At 38.0% G+C, this 20,862-nt stretch overlaps 1 protein-coding gene across 1 annotated transcript; it reads left to right on the top strand.

The window, feature by feature from the left end:
- Positions 1–1,604: 1,604 nt before the first annotated feature.
- Positions 1,605–20,551, top strand: ALX1 (ALX homeobox 1; the record flags this gene model as incomplete). The annotated part of the gene is made up of 4 exons (XM_082052314.1): positions 1,605–1,836; positions 4,072–4,376; positions 8,043–8,171; positions 20,231–20,551. 4 exons carry the CDS (start codon positions 1,605–1,607, stop codon positions 20,549–20,551), a joined length of 987 nt encoding a protein of 328 aa, XP_081908440.1.
- Between the last annotated feature and the right edge of the window lie 311 nt (positions 20,552–20,862).

Here is a 20,862-nt window from a genome sequence, read left to right as displayed (position 1 = left end):
AGAGATGCGGAGATGGCATCCCGGCTCTGCGGGGTGGCAGGGAAGGGCAGGTTGTGCGTGTGTCGAGTGATGCCTGCAGCTACTCGACTGTAGCTGAAACAAGGATTTTTCACTTAGCTACCCTTTTCTCATGGAAAATATGGAACTAGAGAGCAGCTGAAGAAGGAGGGGAGCTGCTCGCCGGGAAATACTCTGGACCTGAACTGGCCTTCTCTTCACCTTTGGCTGGGTTCACAAGAAAGGTCTCTAGCACGCTTAGCAGTCCCGGCTGGCCACTACCACACCTATACTTCAACCGCTCATTAAAGCTTCACTTCTCCCCCAACATGGGGGAAGGGCCCACGGAAGTGATTTCTAAAATAACCTGAATAGAACAGACAAGCTCGGGCTCACGATGCTGAAATTCTGATGTGAAGTGATTGCAGATTCGGTTTTACTTTACTCCGATGAGCACTTCTTTCACTGGGAAGCAGGAAACAGCTCTTTTCCATAATTTAGGCCTTTTCTAAATAGGTCCCTATCTCTCTCTTGACTGTGTTTTAAATCCTGTCTATATGCAGAAGGACCAAGGAATTCAGCACTTCAAAGCTCACACTTTGGTTGAAAACCACCCGCTTTTTCAATATCCATAGGAATGCATGCATATATGGCTCATTTCTTTTTCTTTTTATTACCTAAGTCTCTGTTTTAATACTTTCATTTAGAAACTTTCTTTTAGTTGGTAGTGATAATATTTCAGGAGATTTAAAAAAAAAAGGACCGTTTTAACCACTTTGCACGCACACACACACAGAGGCAGACTGGAAGTCTGTTTGATAGCAGCCAAATTCTCTTTTAGACCAGTTTTTGACATGAGAGATTTTAGCTTTAAGTTCCTCTATTTTCCATTCCCTCTATACAAACAACTGCCTATAATATTTCTTTCTCTCTTTAACTGTAGGACCAAACTTCTGAGCTGTTTAATAAAGAAGGAACACCAGTTCTTAATTTTACAGCTTCAGAGAACAGGACTGCAGCTACTGTGGTATCAGTCAAACTGATTAAAGAAGATCCTTTACTTGAGGGTATGTGCCCCTGAAATTACCTTACTCTAAGCCTCTCGGTGAGCGGGGGGAGAGGGAGGGAAGCGAGGGATTACTCTCTTTCCATGATCCCTGGAGAAATGTGAATAGGTTGCAGAGGGGAAATGTTCTTTTCATGTGTCCTCCCTCCCTCCCTGTCTCCCCTCACCCTCCTCGCACGCTTGTGTGTGTCTGTCTGTCTGAAACAGATCTGTCTGTTGAAAACGGGCCTGGAACTCCCTCCTGTGTTGGGATTAGGTCTTGGGGGACCTGGGGTGGAGTTAGGCTGCTTGCTTATTTTCATATTCATTAGAAATGGGAGGTTGCATAAGGAGCCCTGCCGAGCTTCAAGATATAAAAGCAACTTCGGGTTCCCCCTTTCAAGACAAGACAAATCAAAGGCTCAGAGGCAAAACAGCCCCCTGAGCTCTGAACGTCTTTCCCTCCCTCTTTCTTTCCCTCCCATCCACTCGCCCACTCTCCCTCCCTCCCCTGCTCACAGTCCAGCCTCTGTCTAGGGAAGAGGCTCTCAAGCAGCCTTAGATGATTATGGATTTTCTGAGCGAGAAGTTTGCCCTGAAGAGCCAGCCGAGCAAGAACAGTGACTTTTACATGGGAGCAGGAGGCACTTTGGAGCACGTTATGGAAACTTTGGACAATGAGTCCTTTTATAGCAAAACGTCAGGCAGCAAATGCGTGCAGGCCTTCAACCCTCTCCAAAGGGCTGAGCATCATGTGAGGCTGGAGAGGACATCACCCTGCCAGGACAACAACGGTGAGTTACCATCCCAGGGTTATTCCTGCTCCTGCGCTTTGCCCTCCTTGAAGATGAACAGGGGAGGTCAGGGCTTCTCTTGCACGGGGAGACCAAAGGCAACTGCACAGCCTTTGGGTGCTGGCATGTGAGGGGCTGTCAGGTAGCAGTAAATAATAATAATAATACTAATAATAGCAACAGCAACAATAATAGCAGCAGTAGTAGTAACGGGAAAAGATGATCGCCTACTTCGAATTGCACTTTTCCTTCTAGTGCTGCCCCGCCTGCCGGTCCCAAGCCGGTTTCCTCGGCTTGTCCCCGCCGCCACCACGGGAGCGCCGGGGCGCGGAAAGCGCAGGCACAGCCCACCGGGCCCCGGGGACCGAGAGACCGGCAGAGGGGACATCGGCCGCTCAGAGGCGGCCGGGGAAGGGCCGCGGGGTCGGAGCGGCGGCGGCCGAAGGGGCCCGGCGGGTGCGGGAGGACTGTGCTGCGGCCCCCGCCCCGCCGCCGGCCGCCCGGTTCCGCTCCCCGCGGCGCTAAGACTCGGGGCCGGGGTGCGGCGTCCCCCGCTCCGGTTGCGGGCAGCGGCGTTTCCAGACAGAAAACTTCTCGGAAAAAGCAGCTCCGGGTGTCGGCGGCCGCGGTACCGCGGGCACGGACGGATCTCGGCGGACGAGGAACCGCTACAGGGTGGGAACGGAAGGTCACTTGGTCACATTTGGGTCTTTCGAACAACGTTCTGCGAGGATAGTATTTTTTTTTTTCTGTGTTACTGAATAATGCATAATAGCGATTCTTCATACTGACTGAAAACGACTTAGATAACTCAAACTACAGTGTCAAATATTTTTTTATTATTTTTCTAGCTAAGCGGCAAGGAGAATGTGGAATGTTTTATTTTGGAGACAATTAAAATTTTGCCCATTGTTCCAACATGATGTAAGTCACGTATTGAAAAAAAATAATATTTTTTTTTTTTCCTAGCAGAATCGGAAAATGTGGTTAAGATCACCTGCAATAATTAGACCAACTATATCTTAGATTATTTGACTTCATATAGGCATTGAAGTATTTTTTTGAGAACAACCTTTTTTTTTTTTTTGTATGAGACAGTTTGACGAAATAATGGCATATTTCTTCAAGTGCAACTTAAAAATACCTACGGAAAATTGATTTATACATTGAAGTTTTTCTTAATTATCTCATTTAATGTGTGCCTTGGGGGCTTTGAGGCATTTTCTATCTATGTATGGTTTGATGGTAAGTATCTACAAATTGTATTTGGTTAGAATCAGCTTGGACTGAAAGAAATTACTGAGAAAGTGAGAAAATCCCACAGCAAGCCTCTTATCTTATGTTACATGCGATCTTTGTAGATTTCAATTTCCGTCGAGTTTTAAACTTTTTTTCGCGTGTTTCTAAGAGAAAGAAAAAGCGCCTTTTTGAATCCTGTACCTTATCGCATGATTTTTTTTTTCAGTGATGTGAGATATGTAAATAGAGAAAAAATAAGAAATGTTTTCATTTCTTATTAAGAAGCTACAGAAGAATATTTCTTATCTCTACCACTCAGATTTTACCTTAAGACAAATAGTTCCTGCAATCCTTATACAAAGTGTATGAAAAGATCTCCTTTATTAAGTTAACATTTTGCAGAAACTCTCTGCATTTTGTAACCATAACAAACTTAATTGGAAACAATTCCACTTTAGAAATCCAAGAGAAGGTATATGGAATCTGTTGAGTTTGTAAAGTGAAGTTAATTTTCGGTTTCATTTGCCTCTTGATTTGTTAGTTTACTTCACAGCTATTTTGCATTTTCATAGAAACTGAGTTTTTTACATCTGCTTCCAACTTTAAATGCACATTTGTCAATAGCTTTATGCCACTTATACAAAAATCTGGTTTGGGCTAAGATTCCTTATCTGTGCAACTCTAGTTAAAGCTGATTTCATGGATTATTAACTGCTTTAGTGTCAGAGTAAAAATATTCAACTACTCCCATGCAGTCTCCTTACACTGAAATATTTTATATTATATTTTCAGAAACAATTCTCTGTTAAAATTCAATGTGTTTTAGTACTTTTACTCTGTCTGTGGTTAATATCACCAATTTGTCTTCCACGATCTCACATAGCAATACACCGCCACATAGAATCTGGTTCCTTGTGAAACTGTTTTATATGAACTCTTGAATCTAATACCCCGCAGCCTTTAACCACTTATTTCCCTTCCCTACCTTGTGTACAGTGAACTATGGGATTACTAAAGTGGAAGGACAGCCCCTTCACACAGAGCTGAACAGGCCCATGGACAATTGCAACAATCTCAGGATGTCTCCAGTGAAAGGGATCCAGGAGAAGGGGGAACTGGACGAACTTGGTGATAAGTGTGACAGTAATGTCTCCAGCAGCAAGAAGAGGAGACACAGAACAACTTTCACCAGTTTGCAGCTGGAGGAACTGGAGAAAGTGTTCCAGAAAACTCACTACCCTGATGTCTATGTAAGAGAACAGCTAGCTCTGAGAACAGAGCTTACTGAGGCCAGAGTCCAGGTAGGAACCAAAATTCAGCATTTCCATGACAAGTTGTGCATTGTAGGAACTGGTAAATGACGCTCTTGGGGATTGTACAAACGCTTGTAAAGCTAAAGTAAATAGCTTGTTTTGCTTTATTTCTTTATGGATCTGAGCTGTTATGCTGCAGTACTAAAATTACTTGTTAGTTTTTTTAATAGCTTGTGTTGCTGTTCTAGAACCTTGTTTAAAGGATGAGAAAACAACATCAATAGTAAAGCAATCTTGATCTCTGGTAGCCCTGTTTTACTATCAGAATTCCAGGCAGTGAATACATAAAATGTTACATGTAAAAATCCCATTAAAAATATGTTGCATGCAGTTCAAACTGATGACAGTGCAGAGCTCAGCCGCAGAAGATTGTGTGTGTATTACAGCATGAAAAGTACAATCTAAAAAGTAATCAAATTCCTTGTTTAGATCCAAAGAGTGTGCAGGGAAACTGCACATACATACATGTGTATAAATATACATACGTACGCATGTGTGTATGCGCTTGTGTCTGTGCAGACCAAGGAGATAATCCTTTCATGTCTGTTGTATGGAATGAGCTTAAACATCTTAACATTGGGAAGTACATTGGCTATTTTTTAAACCCGCATAACTGATGGATAACGTTATTCAAATTTTTGAAATGAAACTTACTGTTGACCACTTAGTGCGGTATTTGAGTATCTCAATTGCGTACAAAGTTGATTCATTCAGTATGTGCTTGTACAGTATTCTCAACAATATTTATGGCTTTGGATGTGTAATGGTGAAAAAAAAAAGTTAAATATTCAGGAAATGCAGCTCTTCCCCTGTTCAGACATCTTCCCTTACAAAAGGGTGTGAGATGCATTTTGTGAGTTTATCCTAATTTTAGAGATCTTCCCCACTCTGGTAATACTCATGATTTCAATATAGGGAATAGCAGTCCTGTTGATTCTTACAGACTGGGACTAATTTTTTAATTTAATGACTTGAATATGATAACAACTTCACAACTTGTAATTAAACACATACTCACACATGCATATGAAGAAATAGACGTCAGTGCACATACATACAACTGAAATTAAACCAGGATCGCTTTCAGAAATGAACTCAGCTAGTTATTTCTATAAAGGAGTGTTCTTTTCGTGTTTATTCATCCAGAGAGCATACTCACTGTTGTCATTGGGAAATAGAGTCTAAAATCATGTGTTGGTTGCATCAATACAATATCAGTGAAACCAATGGAATTTAGTTTGGTGGCTTTTAACTCTCCAGGCTCTGTGCAATCCTCTACCTCTGAATTTGGGACAGGTTTCCATGTATGATTTCAATTCACTAGGATTTAGTCTCAACTTAAAAAAAAAAAAAAAAAAAAAGCTTGCATAATGTTAAAAAATGTTCTCACAACTGCACAATTCCAGAATAATGAGAACTACCCTACTAATAAATTAAGAGGCAGGACAGAGCGGGGGAACTGAGGCTAAAATGTGTCAACTGACTTTTTTATCACATTTTTTCCTAAGTTTTAGAAGCTTTGTGTGGTAAAAATACTAAAAATAAGAGACTAAATGTGAAAACATATATGTCTGCACCAGACTTTCACAGAATATGTATTTCTATTTTATTTAAACATGTTCTCCGCTTTCTGAAAAGATAACCAATCTTTGCATTTCTCATACTCTAAATATGAAAGGAAATGGTGATCACTTTTATCCAGAGTAGCAACAGTATTCCATCACAAGATTAAGCAATTTAAAAGGCCTTACATCATTAGAGGCAAGCATCTGGCAATTCAAGGATAACAAGCAGCAGATTTTTATATTGCTTTGTGGAGGCAAATGGTTACTTTATCTCTGCCAAGAGTCAGTTTCTAGTAAAGTGATGTAAACAGAAACATTTTGAGGGATTGTCAAAGGAAAAAAAAATGTGTGCTTTTTTTTCATTTAGTTACTATAAATTCAAGCAAATTGTTTGATTTAGTTTAGCAGAGTGATCAGCTGGATACCTTACCCACATTTTCCTTCACCGCCATTTCATCAAGATCCAATTTAATATTTGTCCTGCATACATGCAGAGAGAGCCAACCTGAACCTAATTTATCTAAGTTGTTCTCTTTCCTGCTGCATGTCAGTGAAGTAATTGGCACCCATTTTAAGGAGACTGTCAAGGTCTTTTTTCAATGAAAGAGCCTCATTACTAAATTCCCTTAGCGTGTTCTTGATGCCTCCTGTGGAGACAGGAGAATTTTTTTTTTCCTTTTTTTTTGTTGAGCCTCAGGCATCACAAATAATACAAATTTACCAACATGGTCCCTAACAATATGTACTCAGCAGTTACATGCATGAGCCTTGCTTTGATTGCTGAGTACATTTTAAAAGGTTGCACACACTAAATTTGCAACAAGTCCTTGGGAATTAAAATAAGCAAAATTATGTCCTAGTTGCCTAAGCAGCATCAAAGGATAGTTGAGTTTTCCAAAGATCAAGGCAAAAACTGAATTACAAAACAAAGCATTATTTTAAATATCCCACCTTCAGGGATCAGAAAATATCCCTCAAAATGGGATTCACAGACAGTGTCTATATATAAAAATTCCACTCATGTATGTATCCATCCAAATGGATTAATGATCCATTTAGCAGGAAGACCAACTAATGGCATTGTTTCCATAAAAAAAAAATAACAGTTCTGCTAGTAGTGTGGCTTCTTCAAAAAGAGTCAGAATGAGTTTGCTCATAGCTGAACAATAAAGACTTAGTTGGATAATATTACTTTTATAAAGAAACAGTTACTTTTCTTAGCAATCCCTTTAATTCCCTTAGCCAGTCCAAACAAAACTGTTTGAAAGAAAATTTTTTTTGAAGACGACATGACAATGAAAGATATCAGTCACAGCAAGAAATATGCATATAATAGGTTTTGAGATAACACCCAACACTCAAAATATTACCAAACAGTCCATATTTTCTTTAAGCATAAGGAAAATAGCTTTCAGTTGACAGGAAGGCATTGTTTCAGGTCTAAATTATTTCATAGTTTGAATGTAAAGTACCATTCTTTAGTTTTCCATTTTCAGAAACGTACATATCACCCAAGACAAATGTGAAAAAATGTCAAAATAGTTTTAAAACTGTCAGTGATCTCATGATTTTTTATTATCTTCCTGCCCTATAGATTTTTTTTCTGTAGCACAGACTAATGTCCTAGTGCCAACTTTTTCTGCCTTTTCATTACTGCATTTGACAAAGATTATGTATACCTCTAGGAGGCAAAATCATAAGTAGTTATATCAAGTCAGCGGGCACGTAAAATTTAGAGAAAGTTTCTTTATAATTTAACTTGCTTGCTTAGTTCTCCTCTAGAGAACTAAACTCTGTCAAAATTAGCACTGCATGACGGACTTGACTGTACTTTCCTCTACCTTTTTTTTTTTTTAGACAGTAGAAAGGAAATAATACATACTTCTAAAATAGCCAGAAATAACTTAAACAGGTCTGTCACTGAGAAGATTGAAACTGCAAGTATTAATCCTCAGACTGAGAACTTCCCTTTCTTAGATAGACAGAAATTTTCAAAGCTGCTGTCTAAAATCTCTTGGCTTTTCCCTAAAATTCTTTGCACAATATGCAATTGACTTTACCTTGATGATTTTTTCCTCATATACTGTAGGTTTGGTTCCAGAATCGAAGAGCAAAATGGAGGAAAAGAGAACGCTATGGTCAGATCCAGCAAGCTAAGAGCCATTTTGCTGCCACCTATGATATATCTGTTCTTCCAAGGACTGACAGCTACCCTCAGGTATGGTAAAGACCAAGTAGCACTTTGATTCTACATTTACCTTCTATTCCATCCTTTAGGCACACACATGCACAGAAGATGCGTGAAGACTTCCCTGTGTTTAGCTTTCTGTATTCTTTAGACACGTCAAAAGGACCTGCCACTGTGAACAACAGTTCTGACACCCAATATCAATAATTAACCCTTAAAATACAAGCATTTTTTAACAATCTTAGGACCAGCAGAGTTTTGTGTAAGTTATGTACTGAGAATGGCAGGCAATATGGTTATGCAATGAAGTCTTGTGCATATAAAATTATGTAGCAATTTGAATCACTTCTCTAGGTCCATACAGAATTTCTGGATGACATCTAGAACAATTGAGATTGACAGGAATCATGTAATTCTATATAATAAGGTCAGAATGTCACTTCTGGGATATTTATATTCACAGGCACAACTATCTTAACAACTCTGGTCTTATATGCTTGGGTAAGATGAAGCGTAAACTATGTGATTCATAGGTAACTTCCTTCTGATGTATTAAACATGAACCATTTTTTTACAGACCTCAATAGGCCATTGAATGCAACAAATCTTTTACTGGCATGAAACCATATTATGGTCATGAATCAGAATTGAAAGTATATGGCTGAAAGAGGGAGGCAGGAGCTCTCTCAGCCACTGGTAGTTTAATTTTTTTTTCTATTTCAGTTCTCTGTTAACATGTAGTAAGGTACTACTGTGTAATAAGATCAGAATCTTCTGTTTCTGTTCTTCAGTCCTTTGGTTTATTGCCTTGCCTCGTTCTCTGCTATTGTTTTTCTGCTCGCTTGTTTGAGTACATCAAATACTTGCATTCTGAAGCCATTGTTTTTCATGTCTCTAGCTTCCCATTGCTTTTACCACATAATTAAAAAAAAAAAAAAAAAAAAAAGAGAGAAAGCATTATACTAAGCGAAAATCTTGTATGGGTCCCTGTGGCAGTCCTTCCACTGCTGGTGTCCTGGTGCTGTTCTAGTTCTTTAGGCAGCCAGGTCTCTGCCAGCTTTAGAAATATACTCATATTCTCTGTGGCCTTGCTTTGGTCATGCTCTACATTGGCTGAATGTGACTAGCGTTGAACCAGAGGCCTCGGGCCTATGTCTTATCTACTCAGTTTAAAGCACTTTACATCAGGGGGTGGCATTGTTATTAGGCTTGGTGCCTGGACCAGGGCTGGTTTGTGTTCCAGCAGCTCATGGGCATAACCATTTTGGACCTGGCGGCACGTATCAGTCTCCCTGTTTTTATTTTAAAATGTAATAGTGGAGTAGCCCAAATTATATCAGAAACCACTGCATGATACACTCTGTCTTTAAGTAGGAGGACATAATACTTGTTTGAGATTAATGTAGGTGGAGGTGTGCAAAAAGACCTTAAGCACTCCTGGGCAGATTCACCAAGACATAGATGTGCAGTGACTCACAGAACTCACTCAAAGTGTCAAAATATCTTTTGAAGGTTTTTCTAACTCATCTGTAGTGTCACAACAAGTGATACAAGGAACGGTACTTAAGATTTGGGCTTGTATCCCTGACTGAATTCTCTAGACTAAAATTTGCATCTCCAAGCTCATTTTGTGTTTTTAGTAGGACTCCTACAAATTTTCCCAATTGACAGAAGTTTCATTAGCATAAGATAATCCAATAATGCATGTCATTGGTGATCACTTAAAATTATTGTCCTAAAATTAATGTTTATTAAAATGAAACGCTTTTGAAGTATATGAGAATATTATCCACAAACATCCAAAACCAATTAAATATCTATTCTGTACTATCAGATTGTGAAAAAGATGAGTCATTTCACTGCATTTCTATTTATAAATTTGTTAAAAAGCATTTTTCCTAGGCTGATGACACAACTAAGTTTCAGCCTGGCAAATTTTTTCTGTCATTAATTTGTAAGTTTTTATACACAGGAGATGGAAATGTTAGTACAATAATGTTAAATAAATCACCTCTAAAATGCATAGAAATATAAAATGCATACTCATTCATAAGCACAAATATATCGTACTCACCTACAAACCCAAACTAACATACTAGAGGGAAGCAGACAGGCACAAATACTTAATTGAGTCTGGTCACCTGCACAAGTAAGTTATGTTGTACTGTGCTGTACTTCATGAACAGGAGCAAGGAGCTACATGAAAGTGTGAGTCCACTTTACATTCACTATATCAGTTGAGTGCTCACATCAGTTGTTTGGCAACATGATAAAAACAAGATATGTTACTCCTCAGTGAAGAAGGTGGCTACTTGGCTGTGTACTGGTATTCAGGCAGTTATCACACAACAGTTAATGCCAGCTCACATTCTTGCTAACCTGGTGGTAATTCTTCATGTTTTCACATTCTTAAATCCTCATCTTCAATAAAATCTTGTGTGTATCATATACATAACATTTCCAGTGAGAATGCTTGAGAAAACAAAAATCTGTATTAAAGCCAAAATGACCAGTAACATTACTACATTTGAATTTTTTGAACTAGATATCTATTTATAAGTTTGTCACTTACAGAAAATAAATATACAGTGCATGACTTGCTATAAACTCATTAATCTATCCTACAGTTCAAGGAGAGATATTTAAAATTGTGATCTTCATGTTTGCTTTTAGTGTTATAGACTGATTTCTGAAAACAATTCTATTATTTCAGTACAGTTAATGCAAGAAAAGAAATTACACATACTTTTTTTCCCCCTCTTTTTTTTTCTTATTTTTTTTCCTGTGTACAAGCACTCTCATTGTGACATTGACACCACTAAATGTTAGACAGGCTTTGACATACTTTTGAATAACTAATTTTTCTTGGGGATTGTGGAACACAGAATACTAGAGCTTGTTTATGAAGCCTTTATTCATATGGGGGAAAACAGACTGTTGCTGGCAAGAAGTATAGGACCATGTTAGAAAAAGGGTAAAATCAAGCTGAGATATTTACTGCTGCATGGCAGAAGAAACAGGAACAAATGCGAATTTCTGGTGTGCATTATATGAATTTACAGTGTGAAGATTTCTGTTTTGAGCCCCACCACAGATATGTTCCCAAAACAGGCTTGCATTCCAGCAGAAACATCAGTCTCTTTTGCAGTCAATAGAGGGTGTGGAGACCGCTGCTTAGTCTCCTTACCAATTATCTTCATCCAATACAAATTAAGAATGTGATGCTGTTCAGCATCTTGTGACACTATAAACCTGAAAGGTTTTCCTGTGAGGAAATTATCTTTTCAATTTATTTCTGATAGAAGGTTGGCTCTGAGTCAGAGAATGGTTGAGATTAGAAAGGGACCTTTGGAGATGGTCTGGTCCAACCACCATTTCTACAATCCAGTCTAATTTTGCTATTAAAGTACACATTTTAATCTTCAAAATACTAATAAACAATTTAGGTTTTGGGTTTTTTTTATATATATATACAGTAATTTTTTGTTTTGCTAATTCAGTCTAACCTTAATTATTTTTACAGTATGTTAATTTTAGATGTTGCTTATTGTGCAAAATACTTGCTCAGTTGGCTGCCAAGAAGCTCAGTATCTCCTAAACTGCTCAAATTCTGCACACATATATCTTCCATTAATTATACTGGCAACACCTGGATTGCAGAGAAGAACAGTTAGTACAATACTCCAGGAGAATCATCTGTTATTCATATGTTTTTCTAGGTTTAAAGATTAAAAATACCACAGAGTTGTCAAGTTTTCACTCAGATGAAATATTTTTCAATAGCGTTATGCTTAAAATCAGATTTTATTAGAAAAATGTTATACACAGTATCTTTCAGTCATTTTAGTAAAAGGTTTCAGTTTCATTAGTTTCAGTATTTCAGCTTCAAGTTTCTCTTGCAGATGCAACACACTGTGTTCTAAGAAATCTTAAGTGCACTAAGAAAACAAATCGCTGGTTAAAACTCTTATCCTAGACACTTTGAGCCTCGTTAAGCAGCAATATTCTGCTGATGGTATGAGAGTGAAGAGGCAGCATCATAACATGAATGAGGAAATGACTGCAGATTCACTTCATGGGGATGTTTACTTCAACTCACCTAAGTAAATGTCAGTGAACAAGCAATATTTGGTTTGGTCACCTAAATACAGTGCTGTTTAAGATGTCTCAGCATATCTGAGGCACTGTTACAGTGCTGATGAACAGGACTTACCAAAAGAATGTACCCTTTGGAGACGCAGCTGGTGGTCAGAGAGATATTAGACACCTGTGTTTAGCAAACTTAATTAAAGGGACTTTTATGCCTGAGACAGGGACCCTGTCAAGTTGGCAAAAATCTGGCCAATTAAGTTTTCTCTTCCTCAAGTATAAAGTATAAAATAGGTGAGAAGATCTCTAAAAGTGTATTTTTCTCTCTGATGCCTGGTTCAGCTGCAGACAACTACAATGCTCTTAGGTGGATCTGTCTGTGTTGGGAGAGGAACAATAAAAAGTCTTGCTTAGCCTTGTTCTTCTCTTACTGTATTTGTCGCTGCTTGACTACTTTGCTGTCCTGTGCCTAGTGAGAAGGCTAATTTTACAAAGGGTACTTGATTTAAAGTTTCAGATTGAGAAGTAGCAAAGGACAAAAAATTTGAGACAAACTTTTTGTTTTCTCCTTTTTATTTCCTCCACACACGAGGGTGAAATTTGATCAAAAGCCTGCACTACTAACACATAGGCCTCTAGCTTTCCCTGTATGAGTTAAATTTATAAAGATGTCATCCTTATAAATGTGAGTGCATCAGTATATAAATAAACATTCAATTATCATTGAAAAGCAGATACAAGGGGCAACGATTTTCCCCACCTAGTCTCTTTCCATATTTTGCATTTTCTTGCTTGCTCTTTGAGTCTAGTTCATTTGTTGTCATTGTCTTCTAAGTTCCTTTGAAAGGCTTCATCCTGTCATGCAATTATACTTTCCTTGTTACCACCATGGGTGAAATGTGTTGTTTACCCCTCTTATTTACTTGTAAATTCAGGGAAGAGCTGGACAGAACTGTTTTGTTTTGTTTTGTTTTTGGTGGAAAACCTAGCCTAGTGCAGGTGGGAATCCCAAGGAAACAAAAGCATTTCAAAAGTCTGAGTACTGGAATGATACAGAAGGTGTAGAAAGAAGAGAGAATGTTGTAATCTCAACAATAGAAGGAAGAGGCTGAAGTTTACATCCCATGCACCAGACTGATAAATCAAATTAAATATGTTGAGCAGCATGGCATCCCATGATTTTTTTGGCAATCAAAGAGTGTAAAAGTGGTATCAGTGTACATGTGTTATGTACTAAAACCTTGGATCATCATTATGGTTCTGCTTGAGCCATAGTACATATGGATAATTCTCATTAGCAATAATCAGAGTTACATGCTCCAATTAAATCTTTCATATGGCATATATTAGACACCACATGCTATATGACTTTAAAATTCTTTTAACTGTAGTAGAGATATAAATGACACTTAATCACAATACTTCATTAAGGCTCTGGGTAAGTTAATTAAGTAGGAGTAGATGTGGTAGACATATCTGAGCTAGCTTCAAAGAAACTTTATCATATACTCATGTTGTCTAGCTGTGACAGCATGGAGCTCAGGCGAGGCCACCACCTGGATGGTACATTGCTTGCTGCATATGTGCTGACTGCTGCACTGCTGTGGCTGATCTTCCAACAGGAGCAACATTTCTAATCTTTTTGGGTGGTGTCTGTTCCACACAAAGTATTTTGTGCACTGCATTTTTTTTTTTGTTGTTCTAAACCATCACTCTATGTGGTCCTCACAGACTCAGCACTCTGTCTGTTGCTTTCTTTTTTTTTTTTTTGTGAAACATGGATTTAAGTCTGTGAGTGACTTTAGCTGGGGCTTAATTATAAGACAAATTCACTTTTTCTGAGATAGAAGCTTCTTTTAACAGCATTTTTCAAGGTACGAAATATTGTCTTTAAGTATATCATAGACACGAAACATAGCTGGCCTGGAGATTGAAGTAGGGAGAAGTCACAGTTTATTTACAAAACATCCTATGCAAGAATGAAAGCTTGATGACTTTTCGAATCATATGTTAATTTGCACCTCAGCAAACTTGTTAAGCATGGAATAAAATGAAAAGATTTTTCTTTTGTTCACCATCTGCAAGACCTAAGTGGCGTCTGAATGGGTCTGTCACATATTTTAGAGTTGCAGCATTAAGCCAATCACTACCAAGTGCCAGCTTGCATATCTTTATGGACATATCTGCAAATGGTGTGTTGCAGCTCTCTCATACGTACCTGAACACGGTATGGTACAGATGATCTTCACATGTTCATTAGGTCCAGAAGATCCTATAAAATGATAAATTACACCAAGAACTATTCTATCTAGATATAAAGGAAAAAGTACAATAAGAGTCGTAAAGCCTTGGAACAAGTTGGTCATAAAAGTTGTAGAATCTCCGTACTGGAGCTACTCAAAACTTGACTGGGTTGAGTAACCTTATCTAAATTCAAAGTTATCTGTGAACAAGGGTTTGGAATAATAATCCCAGAGATTGTTTTCAGTTTAAATTATTCTGAGAATCTATGAACCCACGAAGTCAGGAAATAGAGGCAAATCTCTTAAGAGGCCTCCAGGAAAAAAAAAAAAAGCACAACAAAAAACAAACAACAAACCCAAACCACTGTGGTAAGTGACAGACCAAATTAGTTGTACTGATGGACTAGGAACAGCCTACAGATCATGAGTCATAAACTAGCAGTTTGGAGCAGTTTAACAGCTATTGCACGTAAACTGCCTAAAGTAGCTCCTTGTGCAAGCACAGTTTCCATGTTTTCTGGTGGTACAAGGATTGTTGCTTCACACAAAGAGAGAAATGACAAAAATTTAGCAAATCAGTCTCTTGCTTTGACATTCACATGTTTTCTATAATTAGGTAAATTAACTTTTCAGTTAGTGCTACCTTTTTCTCCCTTGCAATGCCCAGAACATCCTGAAAGTAGAGTCAACATGTAGTTTCTAAGTGCTTACTGGAGTGATTATAATAGCATATAACGTAACGTAACGTAACGTAACGTAACGTAACGTAACGTAACGTAACGTAACGTAACGTAACGTAACGTAACGTAACGTAACGTAACGTAACGTAACACATATGCTGTATCATAATAACAACAATAATAACTTATTACTTCATATCTAGAGATCTTAAGAGAGATTATAATTTTGTTTCCCATGTGAAGCACTAAAACACGTGTCCACTCAAATTGAATCTGTGTGTGTTGGTATGTGTGTCTGTTGGAAACAGGCTCCAGTCTGGATAGGCACATGACTCAAATAGCATGAGTCAAGACATTAGATGGTGGGAGGACCCAAGCTGGGTAAGTGATAGTAAAACTCAGATAATTTGCAGACGTGAGTTTATGTGAGTTCTCCAGGTGCTGTGTAAGAAGACTGAAGCTCCAGGAGCTTAAAATTTTAACAGAAAAAAAGCAATGACACCAAGTGGGATGACCTCAGCTAATTTTCCTCTGCAGTGTCAAGCAGAAGGTCATATGTTTAGGAAATGATATCATAACCATGTTAACAGCCATAACTCTCCAGTTATATTCTTGTCACAGCTATGAAATCCTACTTCTTTTTTTTTTTTTTTTTCTATTGGGAAGGGTGGTGTGTGTGTGCACGGGTGTGTATAAAACATACAGTAGGTAAATATGTTGAAGGGCTCTGGTAATTTCATGGTAACCACAAGAGCAAAGCTCAAGTTGTTTGTGATGTTAACAGAAACCAGAGATGTGCTGTATGTATAGCCTCATTCACAGTCTCTGAATTGCCTTTTATATAGTTCATGGATCACACAAGAGTTTAAGAGGAAAAATATTTTCTTTAAATTCATATACATAATGTCCCTTTTCCTTCCAACATACCAGAAGAAGGTCTGATAATTTTGACTTATTGTAACACATTACTGTATTTATTTTTAATATGGGATACCTTCTGCACCTAAATTTCACTCTAAGATATTTATGTTGTAAATCCTTGCTGATAAATGAAAATCTAATATCCAAAGTGAAGTCACTCAACCAACTAAAATGAACAGAAAATTGATATGACTGAAACATTATTTTGAAAAACATAACTGTCTCATGAGAGAAGATGTAAAACTTTCCTAGCATCTTGTGGCATTTCTGAAGTTAAGTTTACTAATTTGGATTCCTTCCTCTAAGGAAGAAGACTAGAGCACCCCTTTGAAAAATTAGGAATGAATAGCTTGTTCATTTTTTTATTTAACAAGACACTGGTATATTTTAGGATTTGCAGCTGAATTCTGTTCTCATTTACACCTGTGTAATCTCACTAGATTTAAATTGAAAGAGATTCATCTAGGATAAAAATATCAGGAAAATTGGTAGTACTAAACTTAGTTTACTGCAAACCAAGCTAATAGAAATATGGAAGGAGTGATACCTCCAGACCACATAGGTTATTGGGCACTTTCAAACTGAACCTCTGAACCTTTTGAAGTCTTCCCATCATGACTGTATTAAAGGCAAAGTTGTGCATGTTCCTATTCAAATAGATTTTTTGGGAAAATTCTTCCCGTAATTATATCTGTGCAGGCTGGGTGACTGCAGCATTTGGCATAGAAAGACATCTTAGGAAGTCAGATAAATGAGACTTTGTCATATGTGAGTTAGCTTTGGAGACTAGGATCTTCAGAATTAGCTCCTCTTTTAGATGTTGCATAGATGAACCAGTCTCTCCCTGGGCAAATTCATCCTGTTGTGAAGATTCTGAGACTAACCATTTGAACTGGAAATAACATAAAAAAGAATGGTGTGTTGAGTGCATGTGTTTGAAATACATCTTATATTTTTTTCCTGGATTCTTTTTTAGCTGTATCATCTCCGTGTTCCAATTCAGTAATGAGTTGTACCAGCAAAATAAACTGAAAGGGAACAGTGTGGAAATAGGAATGGGTGATGTGTTTTGTAGGAAGAAAGGGAAAGAAAATCCCAACAGTTGTTTAGTCTGTCACAGCTGCTGCAAGAAATGTATACGCAACCATGAAATACAGTAAAGTACAAGTAAAAGGTTCTAGTATTCCTGAACAACAACAACAACAACAAAAGACAAAAATTTTTGTATAGATGACTGTTTTTCTGATTTTCTCAGTTCATGATTAAGACAGAATGTGTGCAGCTTGGCCTTTCAAGCAAAGTGGAGCTATTATCTCGATATTACAGGCTTTCAGCTGCGATCTTTTCTGCTTCTCTCCTCTGCATTCTAATCACATGCTATGTTGCTCCAAACTCTTTAAGTCTGAGAAGCCAGGAAGATAATGAGTCTTAGTGGATGACTTCCCAGCTGCCATACACTTAACTACCACACATTCCAGCTCTTACAAGGTCCCTTGTTTCCTTCTTGTCATATTCTGTAAATCTGTAATGGGATCTGAGAAACCTTTCAGGCAATAGGACACTCAAGAATCCCTGAATCCCAAGTCATAAGAGATGTACTGCTCTCTTTGGGAATGTTCCATGTTGTTGAATGCAACAAACTTTTTCTAAGCAAGGTGATGGTTCAAATAGGTCCACATATTGTATGTCCTTTAATCCCCAGGTAAGCCACCTGTTTGCTGAAGATCAAAAAAGTTTGTCTGATAATAAGTCTAAACCAGCTCTGGTAGGCTAATTAAGGTGTAATAAGGCAGCTGAGGATAATGTCAAGCAGTGTAGGGTCTCCCATGGGCTGATGTTTGAGAGTCTTCTAAGAACTGCTGAAGGGAGGAGGGAAAGATGGGAACTGGAAAGCTCTGAAACTCTCACTAGAGTCTCTTTCCTCCTGTAGATCTCAGGAGGCCCACAAGAAGGAGGAAAAACCTTTGATATCCTTCCCCAGACACCTTATTCTCTCCATTCCCTCTCAGCAGACCAGCTAAGATATGCAGGAGCAGATGCCTGAGGTGTGCCCAGCTGGCTGTGCATAAGTGTGTGTGTGTGTAAAGGCAAGCTGCATTCATGTGGGTGGGTGTGCAAGTGTGTGTATGACTGTACGCATGCATGTCTGTGTGAACAAGGAGTTGGGCAGACCAAGAGTTTGGGGAAACTTGTTGCTACCATGACTTTCCCTCAGCCTTCTGCAGGAAATCAAAATGGAGCATTTACTTGTCCTTTTTTTTTGCTGCTGAAATTGCCAAGGAGCTCAGATTAGTTTGTCAGCTCCTGATGACCCCTGCCAATATAACTGTTAAAAATATTAATTAAAAAAATAATATTCTAATTATCTCATCCTTGCTATCTGCACTAGATCTCAGCTAGATGAGTTCAGAACCATAATTTATCTCTTAAGCTTGTTTGGTGGGTATGTGTTGTTGCAAAGTAATAGGACAATGGGAAAAAAACAAACAAACAAACAAAACCCAGCCTTAGAAACTTGTTTTCATTCTGTGTGTGTGTGTTTCTGTCATAATTAATTACTTCACTGACCTCAACTTTGACAGAAAAAAAAAAAATCACTCAGCTAGAGAGATAACCTACATATCTTAAAGCCAAAATTCCCTTGTCCATGGATTTGGAATGTGAAGGCAAAATTAAACCTGAAGTGGGAATTTAGAATGTTAACCAAAGAGCACTTGTAATTACTCCAGTGTATAGCAGAGAACAAAGATGTGGGCTCAATCCCAGGGCATCAGATAAATGATATACTGAACAGACAACAGATTTTTAGGCTGAAGACAAATTCAGAGAAGTAAAACAGAAAGAAAAGAATATCGATCCTGGTTGAGAAGTTCTGTACTGTGAGTGGGGCTACAAATGTCTTGTGTCATGATGTTGGTACTTAAAAAAAAAAAAAATCTGCATTCAGGAAATAGCTATAAGTAAAAGTGGAGAAGAAATATAAAGCTGTAAAAAAGAATGGTGGATACAAGTGAGAAATGACTGAAGAAGTCAGATTATGTCAGAAAATATATCCATATAGTACTGATAGATAGAGAGCAGAGAGTTTACAAAGACAGAAGAACAGCTGCTGAGTGTGACGTTTGATTAAAGCAAAGTAAATACAGGAGGAATGAAAGAATGCACAGTCTGAGATAATGACAGGAGCTGACTTGTGCTAGGCCTTGAAAATCTTTCCGTCTGTTCATCTAATAACAAATATGTGAAAAATACCTATCCATAAATAGCATCTATACACAGATGATAGGAGAAGGCCTAAGACTCAGAATGAAGCTTTAAGTGACTGCCAAGTATAGAAGGCATTACACATCAAAGCTTGAATACGTGGTTACTCCAGATCTTCAGCAGACATTGCTGGTAACCACAAAGTTTGTCTCCTAGTCTGTCATGCAACGTTTTCCAGGGACACACAGTGCAGCCAGTTAAGGCTGAGAGTGGAAACAGAAAAGCCCTCAAGTATAATTTCATATAAAAACATAATGAAAAGAATTTTTATCTTAAAACCATCTTTGTAACAACTTTAGGGAAAACTCTTGGATGTTTTATTAACCATGCCTGTACTTTATGGATTCATTCATTTTAAAGTAATTATGCAAGGCTTCTCAATATTTAATTTTACATGTACTTGTTGGGCTTTGCTGCCTGAGAAATCCTGGTTTGTTTTGTTCATCCTTTTATACTGTTTCCTACCATTACACTAAGAAAGAATTCTGATGAGCAGAAGCTTTTATGGTAAAAAGAGCTATGATATTGTACACTCTTTTGACACCTTTTCTTTGAAGTTAGTTGTGTGCTTCTGTTAATTTTACTGACTGGCTGGGCTGATGGCATCCTGAGGCTCAATAGTAAACACTCAGGATAGACCCACAGAGCAAACACATGACAGAGCAAGGGATATGATTAATCAGCCTTTGCTTCTAAGTGAATGATCCAGCATTCTGACTCACATAACCTTGTCATGGTATTTTCTAATATGATTGCAGAAAACTAGTTAAGTACTTGTTGCTTGTTTTAGAGAAGAACTAATAGCGGATGTGTTAAGTTAAGCAAACCAAGAATTTCAGAAAATAAAAGACGAACTATCTATACTTAATCTTATTCCTTTTATATGTTCCAGATTCAGAACAATCTGTGGGCAGGGAATGCGGCTAGCGGTTCTGTGGTTACTTCCTGCATGCTGCCACGAGATACGTCCTCCTGTATGACACCTTATTCCCATTCACCCCGGACAGATTCTGGCTACACAAGCTTTTCAAACCACCAGAATCAGTTCAGCCATGTGCCCCTCAATAATTTTTTCACTGACTCTTTACTTTCTGGGGCAACCAATGGACATGCTTTTGAAACCAAGCCGGAGTTTGAACGGAGGTCCTCCAGCATTGCAGTTCTACGGATGAAAGCCAAAGAGCATGCTGCCAATATTTCCTGGGCCATGTAATATAGCAGCACCCTTTCTTCATCTTTTTTTTTTTTTTTTTTTTTTTTTAATAGAAAACAGAAAACATTTTTATTTCCCATATTTAAAGGACATAACAATAAGCTGCTGTGTGTGGAATGCTAGAAATCACAATATGCACGATGTCTGCTTAAACAAATGCAACATAATATTTAACAATAAAACAAGAATAAACCAAATAGATTTACCTGCATCAAGCTCAACAAGCCCTCTTTGTTTTGGTTTTTATATAGAAATATGTTTTGTTGTACCAGTTGATGAAATACAATTATAGAACCTGCAAAAAAGAATAA

The sequence above is a fragment of the Streptopelia decaocto genome (genome assembly GCF_964273445.1).
Source record: "Streptopelia decaocto genome assembly, chromosome: 1".
NCBI lineage: Eukaryota > Metazoa > Chordata > Aves > Columbiformes > Columbidae > Streptopelia > Streptopelia decaocto.
The sequence above is the reverse complement of the archived record's forward strand: the minus strand, read 5'-3'. Positions and strand labels throughout refer to the sequence as shown.